The sequence below is a fragment of the Pipra filicauda genome, unplaced genomic scaffold (genome assembly GCF_003945595.2).
Source record: "Pipra filicauda isolate LSUMZ 115617 unplaced genomic scaffold, ASM394559v2 scaffold528_size357041_pilon, whole genome shotgun sequence".
NCBI lineage: Eukaryota > Metazoa > Chordata > Aves > Passeriformes > Pipridae > Pipra > Pipra filicauda.
This window is the reverse complement of record NW_024104674.1, coordinates 322,410-345,565: the sequence shown is the minus strand read 5'-3', so window position 1 is coordinate 345,565 and position 23,156 is coordinate 322,410. Positions and strand designations below refer to the sequence as shown.

At 39.8% G+C, this 23,156-nt stretch overlaps 1 protein-coding gene across 3 annotated transcripts; it reads right to left on the bottom strand.

Annotated features, from left to right (window-relative positions):
• Positions 1–1,159: 1,159 nt before the first annotated feature.
• On the bottom strand, positions 1,160–23,043 carry CUNH12orf4 (chromosome unknown C12orf4 homolog). 3 transcript variants are annotated; one of them, XM_027747561.2, is made up of 15 exons: positions 23,026–23,043; positions 22,399–22,510; positions 21,644–21,842; positions 21,226–21,371; positions 19,961–20,142; positions 18,653–18,752; positions 18,436–18,557; positions 16,081–16,187; positions 14,278–14,475; positions 11,750–11,878; positions 10,597–10,665; positions 9,363–9,565; positions 3,958–4,015; positions 2,634–2,701; positions 1,501–1,716 (listed from the first exon to the last, which is right to left on the bottom strand). In XM_027747561.2, the coding sequence occupies exons 3-15, from the start codon at positions 21,819–21,821 to the stop codon at positions 1,624–1,626; spliced, it is 1,653 nt and encodes a 550-aa protein (XP_027603362.1). In that variant the 5' UTR covers positions 21,822–21,842; positions 22,399–22,510; positions 23,026–23,043; the 3' UTR covers positions 1,501–1,623. The 3 variants fall into 3 exon arrangements, with proteins under 3 accessions (XP_027603365.1, XP_027603363.1, XP_027603362.1); XM_027747564.2 differs by lacking the exon at positions 23,026–23,043 and having other exon boundaries at positions 1,160–1,716; positions 11,771–11,878; positions 22,399–23,007; XM_027747562.2 differs by lacking the exon at positions 23,026–23,043 and having other exon boundaries at positions 1,160–1,716; positions 22,399–23,006.
• Positions 23,044–23,156: the final 113 nt, after the last annotated feature.

Sequence of the window (23,156 nt, the reverse complement as noted above, 5' to 3'; positions counted from 1 at the left end):
CACTTGCTTTTCTGGGACCAGAGTTTGATTTCAGCTGAAGGCCAGCAATGTAAAATGAGCTCTAATAGGATTAATCCAGCTCCTTCTAGATGAATTCACATCCTTCTTTTCTAGAACACCAAATTAGGTTGCATTACTTGCATGATTCCTCTTTAGAAGTTGCTGGCAGAGGAAAAGAAAGTATTTAACAGTTCAGCAAGAGATGTTTGCTGGGTCACTTAAGTGGCTTCTTACAGCATGCAGGACTCAAAAATACTAAGCTGAGAGTCTGTTATTACACAATGACTTTATACACATCATGAACTGGTGATTATTCCTTGGATTCTCTGTGAGAATTTTAAATTATGCAGTTTCCCCACAAGGGAGCTTTGCCATCTTTGCATTTGTCAAACTAAATCACTTTCAAAGAAAATCACAATGGAGATAGAAAAGAATTTGGGTTTTAATTAGCTTTCAGGTTCTCCAGTTTTCAAGTGCAGAACTTCAGCAATACATAGGCAGAAATTTCTGATTCCAGCTCTGCCAGGATCCCCACACTTCCTACACAGCAGAACTGTGGATCTGAGGAGTCACCTGGGACCTTCCCCTCCCCACCTGCTTTGCCGTGAGCCCAACAGTCCTGGCAATCCCAGCAATCCCAATTCCAGACAGGACTTTCCCTGTGGCCAGTCTCTGCATAGGAGGGCTCCTTCCAGTCTCCTGGGTCCACAGCTGAGTTCCAGGATGTCCAAGAAGGAGGAAAACCAGTTCCCAATATCGTCCTTACCTGCCATCACTGGGATGCAAGGCTGGTTTGGTTGGGGTTTTTTGACTGGATTCAAGTTTGTCCCAAGAAATTCCATAGCTGCATCTTGAGCTGTCTCCCCAGAATTTTCTGATTATTCATAAAATGTTAATAACTAATAAGCAGCAAATTATACCTGTACAACAGTCCAGAACACTTTAGTGTTCCTATTAAGTTGTTCATATGACACACTTGTCAATATGAAGTCTGAAAATGAAGCAAAAAGCAAACATAGTAAAAAAAAAAAAGGAAGAAATAATAATTAAAAATTCTAATTATTGTCACAGGTGTATAATAATTTGATTTTTTAAACACTCCCATGATTTACAAAATGTAGCAGGTTAAATGGTTGATTAATGTCTTTCATTCTGTAAAAATGGGGCAGTAATACATTTTATTTTGTGGTCACTGTTACAAATTACACCAAAGTTATTCCAAGGAGACACCTGACATTGTTTTTTTAAATCACTGAGAAAATTCAGAAAATGTTTGTAAAAGTCAACAACTAGAAGAACCTTGTTCCTTCTCTTATGCCTACTTATGTATGAGGATCGCTCATATATTTCTGTAGATTACATACAATAAGTTACATTGAATGTCTTTCAGATAAAGTTTAGGACTTCAACATTAATACTGTGCTGAAACAAAGCAAGAGGCAAAAATCAGCTGCTCACACCCAGGTACAGACAGCATTTATCTTTTATTACGATGACACGATTCTTGAAAATGCAACAAATACCATTTCAGGGTCATCATCCCTCAGGAAAGAGACATTCTAGTCCAGAATCTCTTTAATCTCATCCTCTGTCCACAGGATACAGCTTTCTGCTCCTCAAAATTCAGTGCTTCGAGGTCAGAGTCAGTGTAGAGGATACTCTGAAGATCTGGGGGAGCATGTTGCTCAGCTGGTAAAACATTTCCTCGGAAATTGTCTGGGGAAAAAAAAAACCCACACCAGTAAGCTTTGGCTTTTGGAAGAATTAAGTCTCTCTCAACCTTGTTTCTTGATATTTCAGAGAACTGCTGCTTTTCAGAAGACCACACAGATAATTTTCAAACTGTGTGTTATAATCCTACTTAATTAAATTAAAAGGAAAAGACTGACCTAAAAACACTGTATTTATGTGACATATCCATTTCCAGTAGATTTCTTGTTCCAATAATTATTTCTACCTAACAAAAGTAGGATAGTGCTGCTTGTTATCTACAGGACTCCTGCCCTCTGAATTCCAGCATTAGATTAAACTTCAGTATTTATTCTTGGCTTCCTCCTTGCTCAGCAGCTTCCTACTTTGTCAAGAAATACGTGTTATTTCTTTCCTAACATAACTCTGATTTTATGTCCAGCACTGCCTTTTATCTTTGGAAAACTTCCTGTTTCTGAAGATCAGCTACAACTCCAAATTAAATCATTCTAGAACCTTAATTACAAGTAACTTTAAATACCCGGGGTAATTCAGGATTTTGTGGAAGCATGACTGAAGCGACTGCATTGCAGCTTTCCAAGTTGTTAGGTGTTATGACTAATAAACACCTAAAGTTCTGTAATGCAAGGTTAGCCCATCTCCTCAGGGTAACAGCAAAAAAAGTCTCTTTTTCAAAAATGACGCACATTTGGAAAGCTGAACTTCCCAGTTTGAAATTTTAGCATCCTCAGAAGATACTACTGGATATTCAAAAATATAAACCTTAATCCTGTTTTACAGGCAAGGAACCAAAACCACACTGATTAATTTAAGCTCACCCCAAAAGAGCAGGGAATAGCAAACACATCAAAACTAGATCTGCTGACATGTAACTTCTTTTTCCAACAGTCTCCTAGGTTGGATGTGAATTTGGTTTAACCTACCTGTGGTACCAGGAATTGTACAGTCCGAGAAATTCCTCCATCCCACGAGGCCATTTCCATCATGAAACCTAAAATAACAGCATTTCTTATACATCCATGCAATATTTCCTATTAATCACACCAGCATCAATCAGTGAGGAAGTTTTCACATAAAAGTCGGGATGGATGACATATCCATCAGGAATTACTAAAGGTCACCATAGGAAGAGGTTCCTCAAGTAGGTGGTAGAAAGAACACTACTAACATTTTAAATTGAATGACTGGTTCAAGTATTTAAGTGCAGCACACAAAAATGCAGAAAGTAATAACAACACTTGGAAAGACAGAAAACCATGCTGAGTCACGAGGACTTTCCATCAAGGAGATGAATTAGTACATAAATTAGTCTCGGAAAAATGCAGAGAATTCCATTGTTTGAGGCAATCAAAATACAAAGGGCACTGGAAATCACAGAATCATAGAATCATAGAATAGTTTGGGTTGGAAGGCACCTGAAAGATCATCCAGTTCCAACCCCCTGCCATGGGCAGGGACACCTTCCACTAGACCAGGTTGCTCAGAGCCCCATCCAACCTGGCCTTCAACATTTCCAAGAATGGGGCAGCCACAGCTTCTCTGGGCAACCTGTGCCAGGGCCTCCCCACCCTCCCAGGGAAAAATTTCTTCCTAATATCCAATCCAAACCTGCTCTCTGTCAATTTGAAGCCATTGCCCCTTGTCCTGTCTCTCCAGGCCCTTGGAAATAGTCTCTCTCCATCTACCTTGTGGGCTCCCTTCAGGTCCAGGAAGGCCACCATTAGGTCACCCCAAAACCTTCTCTTCTCCAGGCTGAACAATCCCAAACTCTCTCAGCCTTTCCTCACAGCAGAGCTGCTCCATCCCTCTGATCATCTTGGTGTCCCTCCTCTAGCCTTGCTCCAACAGCTCCATGTCCTTCCTGTGCTGGTCCCCCAGAGCTGGAGGCAGCACTGCAGGGGGGTCTCCCCAGAGCAGAGGGGCAGAATCCCCCCCTTCACCTGTAACAGCAGCTCTTGCCCTCCTTCAGAAACTTCTCAAAGCAGTACTATGCACTTTTTCTTCTCTGTGTTTAAGTTGTAAAGATCCTTCTGAAACATTTTTCATCTCAGTACTCTAAGTGTCTGAGAGTATTTCCTGGTATGACAGCTAACAGCTTCAAAGGAAAAAATATAAGCGTGTTTAACAAATGATAAATTTTGAAAAACACCTTTTTAATTTTTTTGTAAAATACACAGCCTGAGCTGAGAGTGGATGTCACCAAATGCAACACAAACCAAAACCCAACCAAAGCATTCACTGACATACCTTTGACACACTTGAACACAAGCTCCGCCCTCTTCAAGCACCATGGAATGGTCATTTCCTAAAAATGAATAAAAGAAAAGCCTCAGTGCACAATGGATCTAACCAACAAGAGTGGCAGGGTAATTATTAAAAGTAATATATTTTTGTTGCAGAACCTCATTTTCCCTGCAGCATTACAGACTGAGTTTTCCAGAGTGTTCTGGGCAGGTGGTATATACCTTACAGGAGATCAGAAAAGCACTGCCATTGCTTATTGGCAGGAGACCCCAATGTCAGAACGCTTTTATACAGGAAAATGCAGGAAAATGTCCAATATCCAACTGATAAATGTCAGGTTCATGCTTCAGCTAGTCAAAACCAGGTTCCTGACCACATCTTAACAGCATAATGACTTCTATCTGTTCTTGATGATTTTGGTGAAGGTTACTTGGCACACCCACAGCCTTCAGCAAAACCTTCTGTCTAATACTGGAACTAGAAGAAGCCCTTCTCCTCTAAAACTGCATTTATGTTAATGGTAAAAACAAACAAAATTCATCTTCATCTGATGAAGGAGTTTCAGATATAACAGAGAGCAAATCCTTACCTAAAGTTCAATAGCAAAATGTGGCATGCAAACCACATGTGTTTAAGATATGGCTACAAGTACTGGACTAAATAATTTAAGTTAACAGTTTAAATAATCTCGTACATTAAACATTCTTTGGTTGAATATTCCTAGTCAGAGACAGAATGACTCACTGTAAACACTTCTCAGAAAGAAAACAGTCTCTATTTGTTCAGATGTACTCTCAAGATGAAGATGAGCACTTCCTAGTCTGAATACAGGAATAGAGACGTGGAAATCAATTTATCTTCCCAGGTACCTTTTCAAATGTAAGCTTTACATCATTTTCTATTCACAAAAAAAAAAAAAAAAAAAAAAAAAAAGCCAGCCTTTGTTTTGCAATGTCAAACACTGCAATCTGCCATTATCAAAGAGCTTAATTTCAGGATTAAAGAAAGTTATTTGAGAGGGAAGGTTATCTAAGAATGATAACTGATAACACTGAAGCAATAAACTGAATGTGTGGCCAAAATTCCTACTTAGGTGGGAGTATCCCTTGCCCTCCCCAAAATACACAATAAGTTAAAAACAGTGTAAGTTAGAAATGTCTTTTCAGAAAACATTCATTATGTAAATCACTGCATCAATAGATGCTGCTTTTAGGGTATTCAACACATTATTCAGAACAATGCTGAACAAGTATTGGTTTGGGGTTTTTTAATTTCTAAGCTTTCTAGAAGAAACACTTGATCTTTATTATAACTTATCTGCCCACATGTGCTTTCTGTCACAATAATTTAGGTGTTTATTGTTGGTTTTGATCTCTGTTTTGGCTTGGGTAAAAAAACAAGTGACTAAGAAGAAAAGTTCTCTCTTGGGACTACCTTGTGCAACTACTGATGGGAACTAAGCCTTAAAAGGATTGATTGAAACAGCAGGATATGACACTATTCCTTGGACTGTTTTAGAGGAACACAGATGTTAAATTTTGTGGGCACTCAGGGAAATAACAGGTTGAATCCAGAATGTCACTCCATGAAAGCCACAGGAACTGAAAATGATGTTGCAGTGATTCATTTCTAATCCATCTTTAACAATGTAAGTTCTCATGAATTTGCCATATTATCAGGATTTTTCTCTATGTGCAGACTAAGTAACAGTTGTGAAAACGATGATCATTTAAGTACCAATTCAAAATACAGTGCAGAATACAGGAAGTAAAATCATGCTGAAAAAGATTGTGAACAGGGTTGGTGCAAGAACAGAACCAGGCCCGGGCCTGAGTGCCCAGGGCTGGGCCGCGCTGAGTGCACGCGTCCCGGGAGGAGAAGTGTAGGGAACAGAATAAAGGTCTCTATGTAACCTTTGTTGATCTCACCAAGGCTTTCGATACTGCGAACAGAAAAGGTCTATGGTAGATTTTGGAATGTCTAGGATGTCCCCCCAAGTTCCTTAAAATGATCATCTCACTCCATGAGGATCAGCACGGCCAAGTCAGATACGGCGACACACTTTCTGAGCCCTTTCTAACAACCAATGGTGTGAAACAAGGCTGCGTTCTTGCACCAACGCTATTCACAATCTTTTTCAGCATGATGCTCCAAAGGGCCACGGCAGACCTCGAGGATCAGGATGGTATCTACATTCGATATCGTACTGATGGAAGCCTTTTCAACCTAAGGTGACTGAAGGCCCACACTAAGACCTTAAATCATCTTGTCCAGGAGCTGCTCTATGCTGATGATGCCGCCCTTGCTGCCCACACAGAAGCAGCTCTGCAGCGTTTAACATCCTGCTTTGCAGATGCTGCTGAGCTCTTTGGGCTGGAAGTCAGTTTAAAGAAGACAGAAGTTCTCCATCAACCTGCACCTCAGGAAGTCTTCCATCATCCCCATATCACCATTGGCTAATCAGTGTTCAAATCAGTCCAGCAGTTTAATTACCTAGGTAGCCTCATCTCCTCGGATGGTAAGATTGACGGGGAGATAGACAACAGGTTAGCAAAGGCATATAGTGCTTTTGGAAAACTCCATAAAAGAGTTTGATGAAATAAACACCTGAAGAAAAGTACAAAGATCAGTGTTTACAGAGTCATTGTGCTGTCTACTCTCTTGTATGGCTCCAAATCATGGGTCATCTAGTGCCACCACCTGCGTCTCCCAGAACGCTTCCATCAACGCTGTCTCCGTAGAATCCTAAACATCCACTGGTCAGATTATGTGACCAATACATCTGTTCTAGAGCAAGCAGCAGTCACAAGTATTGAGGCCATGCTGATAAGAACACAGCAGTGCTGGGCAGGGCACGTCTCCAGGATGAAGGACCAACCACCGCCTCCCTAAGATCCTGCTTTATGGTGAACTTGCCACCGGCTGCCGCAAGAGAGGAGCCCCGAAGAGAAGATACAAGGACTCCCTGAAACAAACATTGGGCCTTGGCCACATTGATCAACATAACTGGTCTATTCTGGCCTCCAACCGGGAGGCCTGGAGACACACCATCCATAACACAGCTGTCTCCTTTGAGAACACACGCAGGATCACTCTTGAGGAGAAAAGACAACGCAGAAAGAATTGTGTCTTGCAGAATACACCATCTAAGGAGTCTTTCTGCTGCGCCTTTTGCAATCGGACGTGTCTATCTCATATTGGCCTTATTAGCCACCAACGCGCTTGTAATAAATGTGGATAGAGCCTTTTCCAAATCTTTGTTGAAGAAGCCCAGCCATAATAACAGTGATCAGAAAGAAACAGTGTCCATCTCTGGAAGTGTTCAAGGCCAGGCTGGATGGGGCCCTGAGTAACCTTGTCTAGAGGAAGGTGTCTCTGTCCACAGCAGGAAGCTGGAACTGGATGATCCTGAAGGTCTCTTCCAACCCAGGTCATTCTGTGATTCTGTGATCACTTCTCTGAGGTTACAACCTTCCAACCATAAAAGAAAGCACAGAGAACACTCCTAATGAATGCCTGTCAGGGTGAAACATCTCTGCAGCTGGGCTCCTGGTTAACCACTTTACAAAAATGTTTTTATGTAGGTGGTAAACGCAGATTCAGAACTGGGGCCACTAAAGGCACAGAGTTCAGGTTGAGCTTTCAGAAATCTGTCATTATTCACTTCTCCTTCACCAAGAAGTCACATATTTGCATGTTTCAAATGAGGTCAGCCAGCTGCAAAGCACTGTAATAAGCAGTGCTGCCAATGCAAGTCACACAGGGTAGTTTTGCCTAAACATACACTTATCATATACATCACTTTCTGCTTATTCTGCAAAGACTTACAACTTCATATAAAACATAAATTGTTTTATCAGGACCTTTAAAGAATCCTGCACTAGACAAGAAGATTATTCTTCAGTTTCACACATTCTCAAGACATGATGAACACCTGGTCTGCTTTATTTGTATATTAAAATACAGATATGCAAATGACAGCTAAAACTAACAAAGTTTAAATAAAACAAAAGAAGAGAAGAAGAATATAATCAGATGGCAACTTGGCTAAGAAAAAGGTCAATTAATTTGTGAAACACAGCAACTGGGTCCCATGAGTGACCCACACTCCTGCCCTGCATGTTGATTACTTGCATTTGTGCCAAAAACAAAGGACTTGATACAAATTTCAGAACTAATTCCATCTGTTCCTAAAAGTCTGCTTTTCTGTATGGTAGTATATCCTTTAGAAGCTTCATTTTCCAACATTTTTACCTTTTGCATTGCTTGCTTTTTCATAATTGACCCTGATCCTGCAAAAGGGGGGCCACTTCTACACTGTGCTCCAGTCAAATTCTGTTACAAAACCAGTCACTGTTTAAGGGAGTCCTCTCATGAGCCTTTACCTTGCTGTGACTCAGGCACTTCCCAAGAGGTAAAGGCAATATTAAAATTACAAGTGAAAAATCAAAGGATTATTTAAAAAAAACCTACAACCGACTATAATTACCATTGATACCCTGGCATGGATGGCAAAATTATCTTTTTTTCCCTCATTTCTTTAGGTTTATAGACGTTCCACCTCTTAAGGATATGGCTGTGCTGCCTGTCCATCACTTCTCTCCCTGCCTTCCCACCCCCTTTTCTTCTCTGCTGGCATCTTCTGAGCCAGGTGTGACAGAGAAAAGAGGTTGCCAACAGTTTTAAATTACTGTACACTGTGAAAAGTTACTGACTGAGAGATAAGCTCTACATCAGAATCCCACTAAAGAAAATAAGACAGAACTCAGCCTAGTAGGTAAGAACACAAAAAGCCTCGGCAATATGCTGCCTCTTGCCCAGCTGGTATCTGGGAGGACTTAGAGGAAAAAGGGACAAAATTTAAGGATGATATTGATTAGACAGTGAAGAAGGAGAGAGTTAAAGGTGAAATTTGGTTGCTGTTGTGTAGGGCTGACATGCTACAGAGTGGTGTTTAGGATACAGAACTCTAAGCTGAGCTTTGCTAGATCTGCAGCTCCTAAAACTTAGTTTTCAGGTTTTATACTAATGATAATGAAAACTGGGGATCTGGTATCACTGCTGCATCAGCAAGTCTGAAGGTACAGTTCCTAAGCAAGAGCTGTTGCCACAAGACTCCACCTTTCATTAATACTCGTACAACTGTGCAACGAGCTGGATCCAGGAAGTGAAGTGTCCAAAATGAGGGGTGGGAATAACAACTCCAAGTGATACAGCTGGCTGAAATGTTTTTAATTGGTTCAGTTCCTTTACTTGGGTCACCACACAGATCCAAGTGCCAGGACAATGGCATGTGACTGAGATAGACCATCCCCATTTGGCTTAAACCAGCGTGAAATGCCCTTTGCAAAAATCACTTCGGTTGCACCCAAGGATATAAAACCAAACCAAACCTTCCACTGACTTACTTCTGACATTTCATGCACCAGCAGGAGAGGAATGCTGATGGTGGTGATGTCGTGTGTGCAGCAGACTTTGAGGATGTTTCTGAGCCCCATGATTGCAGGATCCCGAGCAGTCACATTAACAGACCTCACGTTGTCATCCACGCACAGGTGAAAAGCAACATGGATTTCAGACAGATTGGAATGGCGTGTGATGTAGAATTCTCCTGCAGAATAACATAAACCAAGATCTCATGGTGGTGATCTGCATGAAATCCCCTTGTTAGGCAATGTAAGGACGGGGTCATTCAAGATAAAAGTTAAATAGAAATATACAGCAGAGACGGGAACAAGGAGATTAAAAAAAAGAGGTTAGGAACCGAGTGATCTCTTGGAATATCACTGTTTTACATTCATCCTACACTCATTTTCCTGCTTTGATGGGTTCCACTGGTATCATGGACATGTGGTGTAATAACACACCAGTGCCAGCATAGGCGGATATGATCTATATATAGTACGAAGCAGCAAAACAAACACAGAGGAGGTGTAATACTCAAAATACACAATGCAAGCACTGAATTGCAGACAGATGTGGGAGGAGGAAATACCAAAAATGGATGGGTTCAAATAAAGGATGTGGAAACAGATAGTGGGTTACGTAACAACTGAGATATGGTACTGGAAGACAAAGGTATCAGTGATCATTAGAATTCAAAATAATTCATAAGAATGAGAAGATGAGTTGCAGAGTTGTTTGCAAACAACCATGTATTCATCTTCAAACTCCACAGCAGCTTTCATTACTAAACATCAGGATATAGATACTTTCTCTGAGGTGAATGGATTTCTCCATTCCCAAGTTAAAAAAACATATCCTAAAGTGCTTTTCTGCATCGCAATAGTGATGTACACCCAGTTATTTTAAAAAATAAAATTAGTTGCTGGCATTTCAGTTTCATCTTTTCCCCAAGACGCTCAGAGATCTTTTTTTTTTCACCCTCAAATTCTGAAAAGAAATTTTAGGCAAAGAGAAGTGATTTGCCCCAAGTCATATGATGCAATGGCAAAGCTGGGAATAGAAACCAGATGTCCTGACACCCAGTTCTCTGCCTTAGCCACAAGAACATCCTTCTCCTCTGATTGAGGTCAACTTGGGTTTAGTTTATAATTTATGTTCTGACTTTAGAGCTAAAAATGTGCATGTACAGAACACAACTTGCTTCAAGAAGTGGGGGGTCACTGCAACACAACTCACCCGGCAAAATATTGGACTGGTTTCGTTCAATATTCTTTAATTTATCTTCATTTCCACTCATTTTGTTTTCTGTATATAAACACACAGCAGAAACATTAAACAGGCCCTCTATTAATCACATTTTAGCACGAAAGTTTGATGTACTAAGATGATCTGTGGCTTGAATTTTTACCCCAAAGTCCACCAAAAGAAGGAGGATGCACAGAAGTGTTTTTGTTGCCTTCAAGACACACCGAACTGAATCCTACCTCAAATTATCAACTTTCTCATCATATTCTATGATATCTCTTCATTTGGAAAAAACAAAACACAGTTTCTCATACATGATACTGAACTTTCCAAATTGCCCCCACAACTACATAGCACCTATTACACTTTAAATGATGTAACAAATTTAACAAATTTGTTCCTAATAGATTTACAAAAATCAGCGGCATTTACATAAAAACAGCTTTCACTATTTCCCTCAAGACCACAGCAATATTTCCAAGAATAATGCAATATTCCCAAGAAAACCTGGTTTTCTATGTACTCCTGTGAATTTTTTCACATTCCTGACATATTTAAATCACACAGGTAGCTCTTTGCAAGAAAAACAAAGTTTTGGGATGTACAAACACCACGTGGTCAGAACATTTCATAGCCATTTGTAAATACAACTGCAAAGGAAATCATTCACAAAGATCTGGTCAGCACTAAAAGGTACACACATTTAGTCAATTTATTATTCAGTTTTTAGCATTCACTTTAAAGGAAGGGGAAAAAGTCATAACTCCTCTCCCGCTATTTTTAAAGATTTAAATTTAAATAGAAATAAAATGTAACCACAGATAAAGTCTGTGTTGCTACAGGCAGTTTAAACTGCAGAGGAAAGCAGGATGGCCTGGTACACTTCCCATGCTGTTAAAATGTGATCAGAACCTAAGGACTTATATGTTGGGTTTTAGTAAAATTACATCTGTTATGGCACCAAAGAGAGACTTTCATGAAAAGAGAATTTCATGCAGAAGTCTCAGGGTTTATTGCTAAACCCAAACATCCCAATTTTATAGATGAGGTAACTGCAGAAGAGTGGAATCAACTTGCCCCTGCCCACAAACATCCAGCTGCCCACTGTTCTATTTCAAGGAAAGTAATTTTGGTTGTCACTAACCATGGTGCCTTTTCGACTTACTGCTGCGCTGTGCTCGGGCCTTAAGTACAACCTTCTGGACAATTTCAAGCTGTTCTTGAATTCCAGGAAAGTGGAAATCCGTGCATTCTTGGCAAACAGTTGCAAAATCTAGGAAAAAAATAAGATTATGATCCGCGTCATCAGGTCGTGCTCAGTACCATTACATAATTCTACTCTACTGTTCAAGCAAGGCTACAAAGCTACAAAGTCAACCCCTCAAAAGCAGACAATTGCATGTTTTTGCAATTGCTGCACCCCCTTTCAATTTCTAAAAAAAATTCGGAGAGGAACAAAATATTTTTTGAAATAAATTAAATGCTCGGGAAAAAAACCAAAACAAAACCAAAGGACCAAACCAAACCAACTTTGAGTGTTGCTGCTCTTTAAACAAAACCAGCCAGAGAAAAAAAAAACCAAAACACAAAACCCCCCAAAACAACAGCAATAATATGAGCATTAAATGTAATTGTGCTTTAAAAATGATGCCTTGTTACTACCAGTCTTTCAATCTGTGATACTTTGTTAAAACATATAATAGATGCTTCCTACAGTAACAATAACATTCCAGTTTGTTTTGAAAAATGAGAGCTATTAATGAAATTCTTAAACAGTGTATCTGGAAAACTGGAATTACAGTTCTTTCCTTTCAGTTCTCAAAACACAGATCTTGAAAGCTAAAGAAAAGTGTCATCAGCTAAATAGAGCTGTGAGTTCCTTTTCCTGATAAAGAAGGTATTACGTCAGATTTGGAAATATTATACTGATAATTAGGATCACGATGTGACTGGTATTCTAAACTCCTTATGCTAATGTCCAGCTGTCTTGCCAAGGAAGTCAATAGGAGCCAAAACAAGTCTTCAGCAAAGAGCTTCATCTTTTTACATGAAATCTCCATCATAAAAACTAAGCAATTCCTACTTACTTCCCATTTTGGAGTACCTGTTCTAATCCTCCTTTAATTTCTTAATGTGCTCTGTCTGTCTGGAGAGCACCATATATTCCTATGAACAGGCAGTGACAAGAACAGGCAGAGTAGACAGAAAAATCTTAATGTATCTTATCTTTTTGCATGACATCTCCATCTTAAAAACTATTTTCAAAAGGCTTTATTAAATTCTGGTGTCTAAAACCAAGGGAGAAAAAAGCTGATACTCCAAAAGAGTGTGTTTTCTGTATGCATCAAAGTAAAATAAGGCTAGAAGACATCAGCTGAAAGCAAATAAATTGTGCTTAAATTACCTTTAATTTTAATTCATAATTTGTCTGGGTGCACTACAACTACTCCAAGCATGAGCCACAGTAGCCTTAAAAAGCTCTAATAAAACACTTGAGGTAGGCAAGGCATAAAGTATATAAAGAAACCATTCTCAGAGGTTTGAGAGAGTCCCTTCAGAAGTCAAAGAAATCCAAACTTATTGAGGATTATATTTTACAGGTTGTGATATGGTCCATATTTTCCTCCTTTACTGCAGGATCTCCTTGGTGGCTGGGAAACGCAATTTTGTTTTTAAAGTTATTACCTAAATGTCGGTCTTATCACCTAAAATTTAGCATAAAAACAGATCTTCTGCTTTTGTTATTCATTCAAATATTTAAGCAGTTGAAAAAGTAACTGCAAGTAAGTATGAAATAATACTGTTATAATTAAACAGCTTGGGAACCATAAACAGCACAAATGCAACTGCGATTTTTACTGGTACACTTCCCTTTCTGTCTTCCTACAAGCCTGATTCCACACTGTTTCCAGGGAATATCAACCTCCAAAGTATATTTTTTTATGGCATGCTGGAATAATGACAAGTAATAGTGGTTCCAGTCATAAAAACGACATTCCAAGTGCGAATATTTTGGAATTGAACTTCCAGCCCAAGGTGGGAAGGTCAGCAATGTGATTCACAGAAAGTCCTGGTGACCAAAATCAGAACAGGAACAAACACACCTTCAGTTGGTTAACCTTGATAGAAAACACCTTCATCATAGTGTCCAGTTCCTCAAAAGACATGCACTTCAATCAATGCTACTAATCAAGCTTTCCAGGAACAGACCTGGAAGTAATATTCCTGTTGTTCATTTTTAATGGAATTCGTGCTATCAAAAGCACATGGCATTTTTATACATTTACTTATCACTTTAGCATACTCTCTTTTCATTTTTGCAAACAGGTTTCAGTGTGCAAATCTGATATTAGAGAGTGAGAAGCTCCTATAAAAAGTCAGTCTAAGGCAGCAAAATCAACATAGAAATGTCCTCTCCAGCATGTTCCTCACTCAAACACAAAACCTAGGCAAGAGATGAGAGGGGTAACAGCACAACACTGTCCTCCACCCTTACCCGTGTCTCTTTTTGCATTTGTTACCCTTTTGCAAGGCCATATCCAAAACACTAAGGTCTCCACTAAAGTTAAATTTTACATTAGGGTCTCCACTAAATTTTAATATTACAAGGACTATTTTTTTGTGGGAGAAGACAGCAAGAATTTAAATGACACAACCCCTGGGAAATCTCACCTCTTTTGATCCCACTGTATGAACTGATCCTGTTGTCCACCAGCAAAACCATGCCACAAAGAGAAGTTGAATAGAGGGACATTGCAGTTTGAAGCCTGTGAAGCTTCACTCCGCTTCGATGGTTGCGCTTGTGTTTGCAGAAATCCAACATATCAGCTCTCAGCAACCTCAAGTTGTGCATGGTCTTCAACTGAGCTCCTGCCCAGAACACACACAGCTCAACACACACAGTACAAGACAAAACTCAGGATTGTGATTAAAATGCAAGAGATCAAAGCGCTCCCCTAAGTTTTGTTGAAAAAGATCCGTGAGGGAGTTATAAACCAACACCACTCAACAAAAGTTCTTAACCCTATATTCAGTTTCACAGACCTATCAGCAGTTTGCAAAGGGTATTTTCAAAGTAAAGTATTTTCACATGCTGTCACAAAGCAAGGCTTGTTCACTCCTGAAATGAGCCTTGTTCCCTATTACAGAATCATTTAGGTTGGAAAAGACCTCTGACATCATCAAGTCCTTTGACCAATCACCACCTTGTCAACTAGGCCAGAGTGCCACATCCAGTCTTTCCTTTAACATCTCCAAACTGCGGACTTCCCACCTCCCTGGGCAGCCCATTCCAGTGCTTGACCACCCTTTCCATGAAGAAATTCTTCCTGAGGAATATTGTAAGGCTATGGATTCAATACTAGTGTGTGGTGGCGTATCCTCTCCCCCCTTCCTTAGAACCACTCTACAGCCTTAGGAATTCCCGGCGGGCCTTGGTGTTTGTGTAATGAGTGTAAAGGTGAGGCATCCCTTGACCATCCTAGGAAGTCTTGCTAAAGTGGGAGCTGCACGGAGGTGAAGGACAAGAGCAGGGATCATCAGTCATCCCCTGACAGCCTTGAAATATCCTCTACCTGAACCATGGCCTGAGGGGAACGGTACCATTGCTGCTGGAGTTTTGGAAACAATTCCCAGTTGGTTTGGAAACTCCAGTAATTACCGACCTGAGGATGAAAATTTTACAGATGACTAAAGCCAATCATCTTATGACCGCTATGGACAGCGGTCCTAAGGGATGTCTTTGAGCTCTCCTGGACTCCAGCAGGATGCACTGGCATCTTCCTCTTATAGAGAAGCTTCTCAGAGCTGCCAACCTCTGAGGTCTGAGACACTTGGAGGATTGTCACTGCCTACCTCTGCCTAAATCATTTTAGATTGATTACAATCCAATTTTCCTTTGTGTGCTTTATCTATATAGTAAGCAATAGAGTGAACCTTGCCTTTGAACCTTTTTGCTCCTTTGCAAATTTATATTAAAACTGCTTTGGCTGATACCTTTGCTGGTGATTTTTTAGGCCACATAACAAGGTCAAAACAGCACAAGAAGTCTCTACTGCACAAACAAAAAATGCAAATTTTAAGCGTCTATTCTTCTGTTAACTGAGCATGAGAACTGAGTTTGATAACCACGTTTTCTTACCAAGAAACAGTTTTCTTACCAAGAAAAGTTAAAATATCATTTTTAAACACTACGGGTTTTGATGTTACTGTGCTTTTCTACATGAGTCACCTTGCTAAAGTGGATAAAACCTTACTTCTAGAGATGTTTTCCATGAAGTACATTTTAGATAGCTAGATAATGCTTGATACAGTTTATACCATCCTATTCTTCTCTTACACACGTAAAGAACAAATACAAAACAAATTGTACATTATATACATTGACAGTTAAATACTGCAAACAATACATGGCTTAGATCCATTATTTATAAGCACCTCTTATGTTTGGTTTTGGGGTCAGTTTACTCCACTTACCTAAGTGAATAGTAAAGCTTTCTTCTAACAGCCTTTGTTCTTCATAAATTCTTCCATTTCCTTCCACAGATTCTCTCAGTTGACTGGGCTGAACCTTAATTTCATCACTAAAACAATGAGAAACATACATAATGAGAAGTTTATCCTTAATTTTTTGTTCAAGACCAACAACTCTGTGAAAGCTATCTAAAGTTTTCTCAGCTGGTCTGTAGAAACCACGACACTAAACCTCTATGAACTCCACTAATCTGGGGCTTTTTTACCTTCCTGGCAGCAGGGAGAGTAGACTCCACTGTTAGATTTACATGTTTTGGCTTATTTGTAAAGCATTCCAAGACTGAGAAATAAAAATAAGTTTTATAACAAAATAAGAATGCAGGAATAAAAGGAAAAAAATCTTCTCAGCCTATTTATAATAGCAAAAAACTTATTTATGAAGTTATCAGATAAAGCATTTCTTTTTTCTCCCCACACAAAATTGGAGGTTAAAAAAAGCCTTATCAAATGTTCCACAGTGTTCAACCTACAAGGACATTTTTCAGATATCAGTTTCAATTTTTTCCCTAAGTTCAGCTGTCTGTTAGTGATGCAATAAGTGCTGCTGATGCTGCGTGAAATAACATGAACACCTCTCCAATTTGAGTCTGCATCAATGAAATGTTTCTCTCTGTTTTCAAAGTGCCTCATCTCCAAAGGTGTTTTATAAACTTACAAAGGTGTTTTATAAACATTGCAAATGCCTAGTGATGAGATAGGACTGAAATATACCACTGATAAATACATATACACACATACAAGCAATATAATAATGCATAAATATGTGCATATCTCTCTCTTTTATGTCTATACGTGTGTAACACACACACATCTCTCTCTCTCTTTAACCTTCTAGTTGACCTGTTACAGACTTCCTTCGCATTATTTTCAAATGCATTAAGGACCTATAGTTTCTAAGACTGAACACAAGCAGAGAGATCCCCCTTTCTGCCACTGCACGAGGGTGCAATGATTAAAACACCATCACTTCACATCTACAATAAACACCCAAGATTATGAAGCTGAGACATCCTCACTGTCTCTCTGAAATTCCAGCATTCCAGTTCTAGCTTTCAGCTCCAAGCAACTTCACTCTGGTCTTATTTTACAGCAGTAAAATAAGAAGGCCAGAACCTGGAAAGAGGTTCACACTGTCAAGTACGAACAGCCTTTGCAATTTCATTATCTTCAGAGCCTTAGGGAAATAAATCAACAGAGCCAACATGAAAATTCTGTGGAAAAATATTTGAGGATTGGGCTTAGAGCCTGCACAGTCTGCAGGGATTAGAATCACTGGATTAGAATGTGGCCAAACTGCTTGTGAGCTGTGAAGTCCTAGGACATTCTGGGACTAACCTCAGAACTGCACAAGAACTTCCAAAACACGAATTCACAGACAAAAAAAAAAAATATCCTGAGGGAAGTAGTGAGAAAGCTAAACATACAGCATGATCTTCCAACATCTTTCCCCTCCTCTCTCTCTTCCCTCATGCTCTATACGCTCAGTTTCCTTATCCCAAAAGGAAACACTTATGGGAAAGTAAAGTGTTTCATGCATTACAATCCATCCTGTCCCCTCTTATCCCTGGTAGCCGCTTTGTTCAAAGGTGGTGTTTCCCATAAATTCCTTACTGTGTCCACCATCAGACTGGCTCTTCTACCAACATGAGGGATAAGAAAGCAACAGGTTTTACTCCTTCTGTTTTCCTGTTAGTAGCAAAGGTGGTGGTTACTAGTGATAAAGACTAAGGATCCCCCCCACTACTTACAAATTCTAATTTCCCTGCTATTTTCTCAAACAGAAAGCTTTTCAATCCACTCTCTCCATAAATGTTCACACTAAAAAATGCCATTTTTTTAGCTACCCAGTGATGTACACATCAAGTGGCTTATTAATTCCAAAAGTGTGATATCGTTACCATTATAACTATTATTATGGTATCGAGTCACCATTATTCTGCAGAACATCCTTAACTGATAACAAAAAGCCTTGTGAAACAGTGTTAAAGACAGACATAGGAAATAAAGGCAAAATAGGAGGAAATTCCATTCAGCTAAAGTTGTATATCAGTGCAGTAGAACACTTTCTGATACTGAAAGGTTATAGCATTACATAATGAAGAAACTCCTAATAATATAGACATTTAATTATGGTGGTTTATTTGCCTTTGATTTGCTTTGGTTACCCTATTTAAATGTTTATATAGATATTATAACGACTCTATAATAGGATTATATTATTCTATTTAAAAGATTACATAAATGCAACTCCTTTGAACTATTACAGGTGGAAGTAAGGATCACAGAGGAATTAAATACCCGATTGAGCTGTTGTTGGGATTCTTTAGGTCCTGATGAAGCTTTATCACCCATTCCTGATATTCCTGCTTCTGGATAGCAGTAGTCTGTTTTAATTCATTAGTCCACTTGTTCTCCAAATCCTGACAAGACAACAGTGATAGTCTGAGTGGTTTGGGTTTTCTTTTTAAGACATTTATGTGTATGATGTGTTTTAGTTCACTGGACCTCAGTTTACCTGCTGGGATTCAAAATGCTGAGCTGCTAAGGAATTCACATCCTGGTCAGTCAGCGATTTCCCAAGCTCCTGCATCACCTTATCCATTTCTGCTCCTTGTCTGAAAGAGATGAGAAACACAGACTTCAAAAACCTGGCAGAAGAACACCCTTTGCTGTGATAAGAGTAGTAGTAGTGGTAGAGTGAATAGTTACATCACTCCCAGATTTAGCAATGAATATCCACAAAACACATTAGAGTTAAGGATCAGGGATTCCAAGTCAGTTCCTGTGTCAACAAAACAACAACCTAGACTCATTTGGGACACTCTCAGCTGCCACCAGAATAGGGAGTTTCCTGGTTATGACAAATAGATCTGATAAATTCCATCAGAGTCAATACACAGCTGCATCACACCTGATCTCTAAAACATTACTGCTCCTTCACATTTGAGAAGAGCCAATAAGCAGTGAAAAAGTTTACAAACCCATTACTGGCAACATTTATCCCCAAATCAGAAATAAGTACAATTCAGTCTCAGAGAAACCATATGAACAGATGTGCATCGTATACTGTGAGCTTGAACACTCACAGTTCAAGAGGAGTATTGCCACTCAGAAAGCTCAAACACACCTACTCAAGAGTATTCTGGCAGGAAGAGAAAAACACTGTTTGTGTTCCCTCTTGTGGACAAAAAAGTCACCTGCAGCTATCCAAACTTATTCCAGAACTTGGGATTCAAATTCAACAGTTTCTGATTTATAGCTGCTTCAAGTCTTTTGCTTATTTTTTCATATTCTTTATACCTTAAGCCCTTTAACACTTAAAAGGTTGTTAGAACAACAGAAATCAAAATTTATATTCTCCTCGGTCATTGAAAATAATAAAAGCTAAGGCCATTAAAGTAATATAAAGACAGCTGTCCCTCATGAATCATGGAATCACGGAATGGTGTGGGTTGGAAGAGACCTTAAAGATATCTCTTTCCAATGCCCTTGTCCTGGGAAGGGACACATTCCACTAGACCAGGTTGCTCCAAGCCCTGTCCAACCTGGCCTTGAACACTTCCAGGGATGGGGCAGCCACAACTTCTCTGGGCAATCTGTGCCAGGGCCTCCTCATCCTCCCAGGTAAGAATTTCTTCCTAATATCCAATCTAAACCTGCTCTCTGTCAGTTTGAAGCCATTCCCCCTTCTCCTGTCACTACATGCTCTCATACTTAGTATTTACACAAAACAATTACAAGTTGACGTATTGTCCTAAAAGTTTATACACCCAGTGACATGCAATAAGAGAGAAGAAAACATAAAAAATACAAAAAGGAATACCTTTCCCGTAGTTTTTTCAGTTCCACATCCCTTTCGCTTATTAATTCCGAGATGCTGACAAAATAATTGTGCTCCAGGTTTAACAGCATTTCAGAAGCTGGAGAATGTATCAGATCATGATAAACATCTGCAAAATCTTCATCCCAGCTGGTTTCTTCAGGTCTGGCATGTTCTAACGTTGTCTAAGAATTTTAAAGAGATTTTAAAGCACATGGTACCTTTTAGGACATACAAGGATCCCTCATAATGGTGGGGCAAAACCAAGTGGGCACACACACAGCTTTTACCATACGTACGTTATCTCTCCTAATTTAAACTTTCTACTTTAGCATTAAGTTTTCTCCTTTCCCATATTCTTTCTTGTTCAAAGCAACTGAAGGCAGAATCACTAAGGTTTGCACTACAGGGAGGACTTAAGAATTTTCACACAACACCAACTTGGAAAGAACAGCAATGTCCACAGTATTTGCAACTGATGAATTTTAGGTAAGGACCAAAATACCAGCTATGCAAATAAAAATGCTTTACTATCAAGGATGACTAACCTCTGATGTCACTAAGAATTTGATCAACAACAGTGATTTAAGAAAAGCTACTTTTATTGAACAAAGACTGGCCCAAAAGTGCCAGTTTTGCAAGCTCTTTATGAGATTTTTCCCAACATTTTTCTATATTCCATGAGAAGCAAACTCAATTCCTACAAACTTCTCCTCAAATACTGCAGTTTCTGTCAACTCTTTTTTTGCCTTCACTAGGACCCCTCCAGTTCTTTCCCATTCCACTATTTTGAAGATCACATGCAAAACTGGAAACCTTATTCCAGCTAAAGCCTCATCATTCCTAAATAATGTAAAAGAGTCACATGAACTCAAAAAATGAGCTAAAAGGTTGCACTCCACTGTACACTTTCTCTTTATAGCCTTCATTGCTACTACTGAGATTTAGGAGTACCACTTTAATTTAATTTAAAAACACCACTCTTGCTTTAATTCTAATGCACTATAATCCTTATATCAATTGGTAAATGAACTAGCCCTTTACTTCCTCATTTTGTATCTTTTGAATCTACTAAATTCAAGAAAACCCTGACGCAGAACTTCTAGGATGAGGACTTAATGCTCACGTTCACACAAAAAAACTGCACGAATTAATCAGTAAAAGTGAATTTCACTGTCATTTTGCCTCTTCACAACTGTGATTCTGTCTGTACTCACACACTCTCACAAAACAAGTCCTGAATATTAACTTTCCAGCCTTAATCTTACCTCTTTATAAGCTTTAGCCCAAGTGTCTGCCAGCTGGTTGATGTCTACTTTTCCTGATTTCACTGCTTCCAGGGCCACTTCAGCTTCTCTATCGTAATCTTTTATAGTTTCCTCTTTTATGAACTTGTTCAGAGATTGCTTCAGGTCTATATAACAAGAAGAGAATGGTCCACCAACAAAACACACCAACAGAAGTACCAGTAATCATCTAGGAAACATAATTAGTTTTTCTGAAAACCTTTTCCTTGGCCACCTTACTTGTTTGCACTGTTTGCACAGCCATTCTTCGATGTTTTGCTGTTTAAAAAACTTTTTTTAACACTGCTCTACTAAAATACCCTTTTTTTTTCCTTAAAGCAAGTTGCAAGACAATTGTGGACAAAGATATGTGACGCTGATTCAAGAAATGGATTCATACCATTTTCTACAAAGCATGGTAGGTTGTGCAGAACCATCAGACGTCCGTGCAAATGACTGATATTCTCTTGCACGGGGAATTTGAGAGGCACAGTGAGCACAAAATGTTCATTTCCAGCACTGAATGTGTACACATAGTCTCTCTCCCGAGTGTAAGTCTTTCCTTTATTAGGCTTCATCTTCTTGAGGTGATTTCTGCACTAGAAATGAAAATAACAAGAATTACAGTCTTGTAAAATAAGAAAAACGTAGCTTTGTTAATAATTTATAGCTTCTGTCACAAAAACTTAATCCCCCACATTTTCATAGATACTCCCCTCAGTTTTGACTTCCAAACATATACAGCTGGAACTGGGGCATAAATCCATTTTCAAAACACCAAATGCTACTAAACTGTATTTGTATTTCTAAATTATATCACTATATGAATTTGGGTCATTACTCTCAGAAATTACAGCATAAGTTTCCTGACTTAAAGGCATAACCAAGACAGATGGGAATCCTCATAAACAGAAAACTAACTGAAACACTCTAACTTCTGCCATGGATGTCTCAAAATCTGAAATCCTTCTCAGCGCACAAAGGTCTTCTTTCCTCCTTTGTGCAGATGGCACAGCTGGGGGGGAGAAGAGCGGATGTTTGCAATAAGTTTTAGAGTTTATTTTGTCATTCTGTAACCTGTATTAAAAAAACAAAATCCAAAAGAAATGTAGGAGAGCTGTCTACAGAATGAAAATACAGGATGGGAGAACATACCTGCGTCGGTAATTTTACCCTCCTCTCGGGCTCCTCTGCTCATTCACATCCCTCTTTTTTGGACATTACCTGCAAAGCTGGACACATTGCTTCGGATGAAATCTCCCCAGTGCTAAAAACCACGGCCCAAGGGGAAGACAAAGAAAGGGGAAAAAAAAGTAGAATTCATAGGATCAGTTTTTGGCGTTTAGTTGTTTTGTTGTTTGTGTTTTTTTGCTGGATTTTCCTCTGAACAAACCCACGTGTTGGAAATAGATGAGACAGGTCAGACACATAAACAAACACCTCGGGGCAACCCATGCTAAAGCCAGGCGGTGCCCCCGCCCTTCCAGGAGTTGGATTCAAAGGGAAAACACTGGGAGAAACACAAGCCTGACCAAGGTCTTTCTGCTGTGCCCCGAGGTTTAGTGGGGTACAGGAGGTGGGCGTGGCGAGGTGGCGGAGAGGCAGACGGGGGCAAACCCCCTTTCCCAAATCTGCTCCTGAAAAAAAAAAAAAAAGCAGGAGCAAAGCCGGCAGCGGGAAGGCACGGCCCGCGGGATCCCCTCCACGTTCTCCCAGCCCCGGGAAGGCTGCCGGGATCACCGCCCGGGGCTGCAGCCCGTGCCCCCCTCCCCGCGGGCTCACCTGCTCCGGGCGGGCACTGCCGTAACCCGGCCGGGGGCGGTGCTGACCCGGCGTGTTCCCGCCTCCCCGGCATCCCAGCTTCACGTCCGCAGAGGCAGATTCGCCTCTTTTTCCGTGGCGAACGTGCTGAG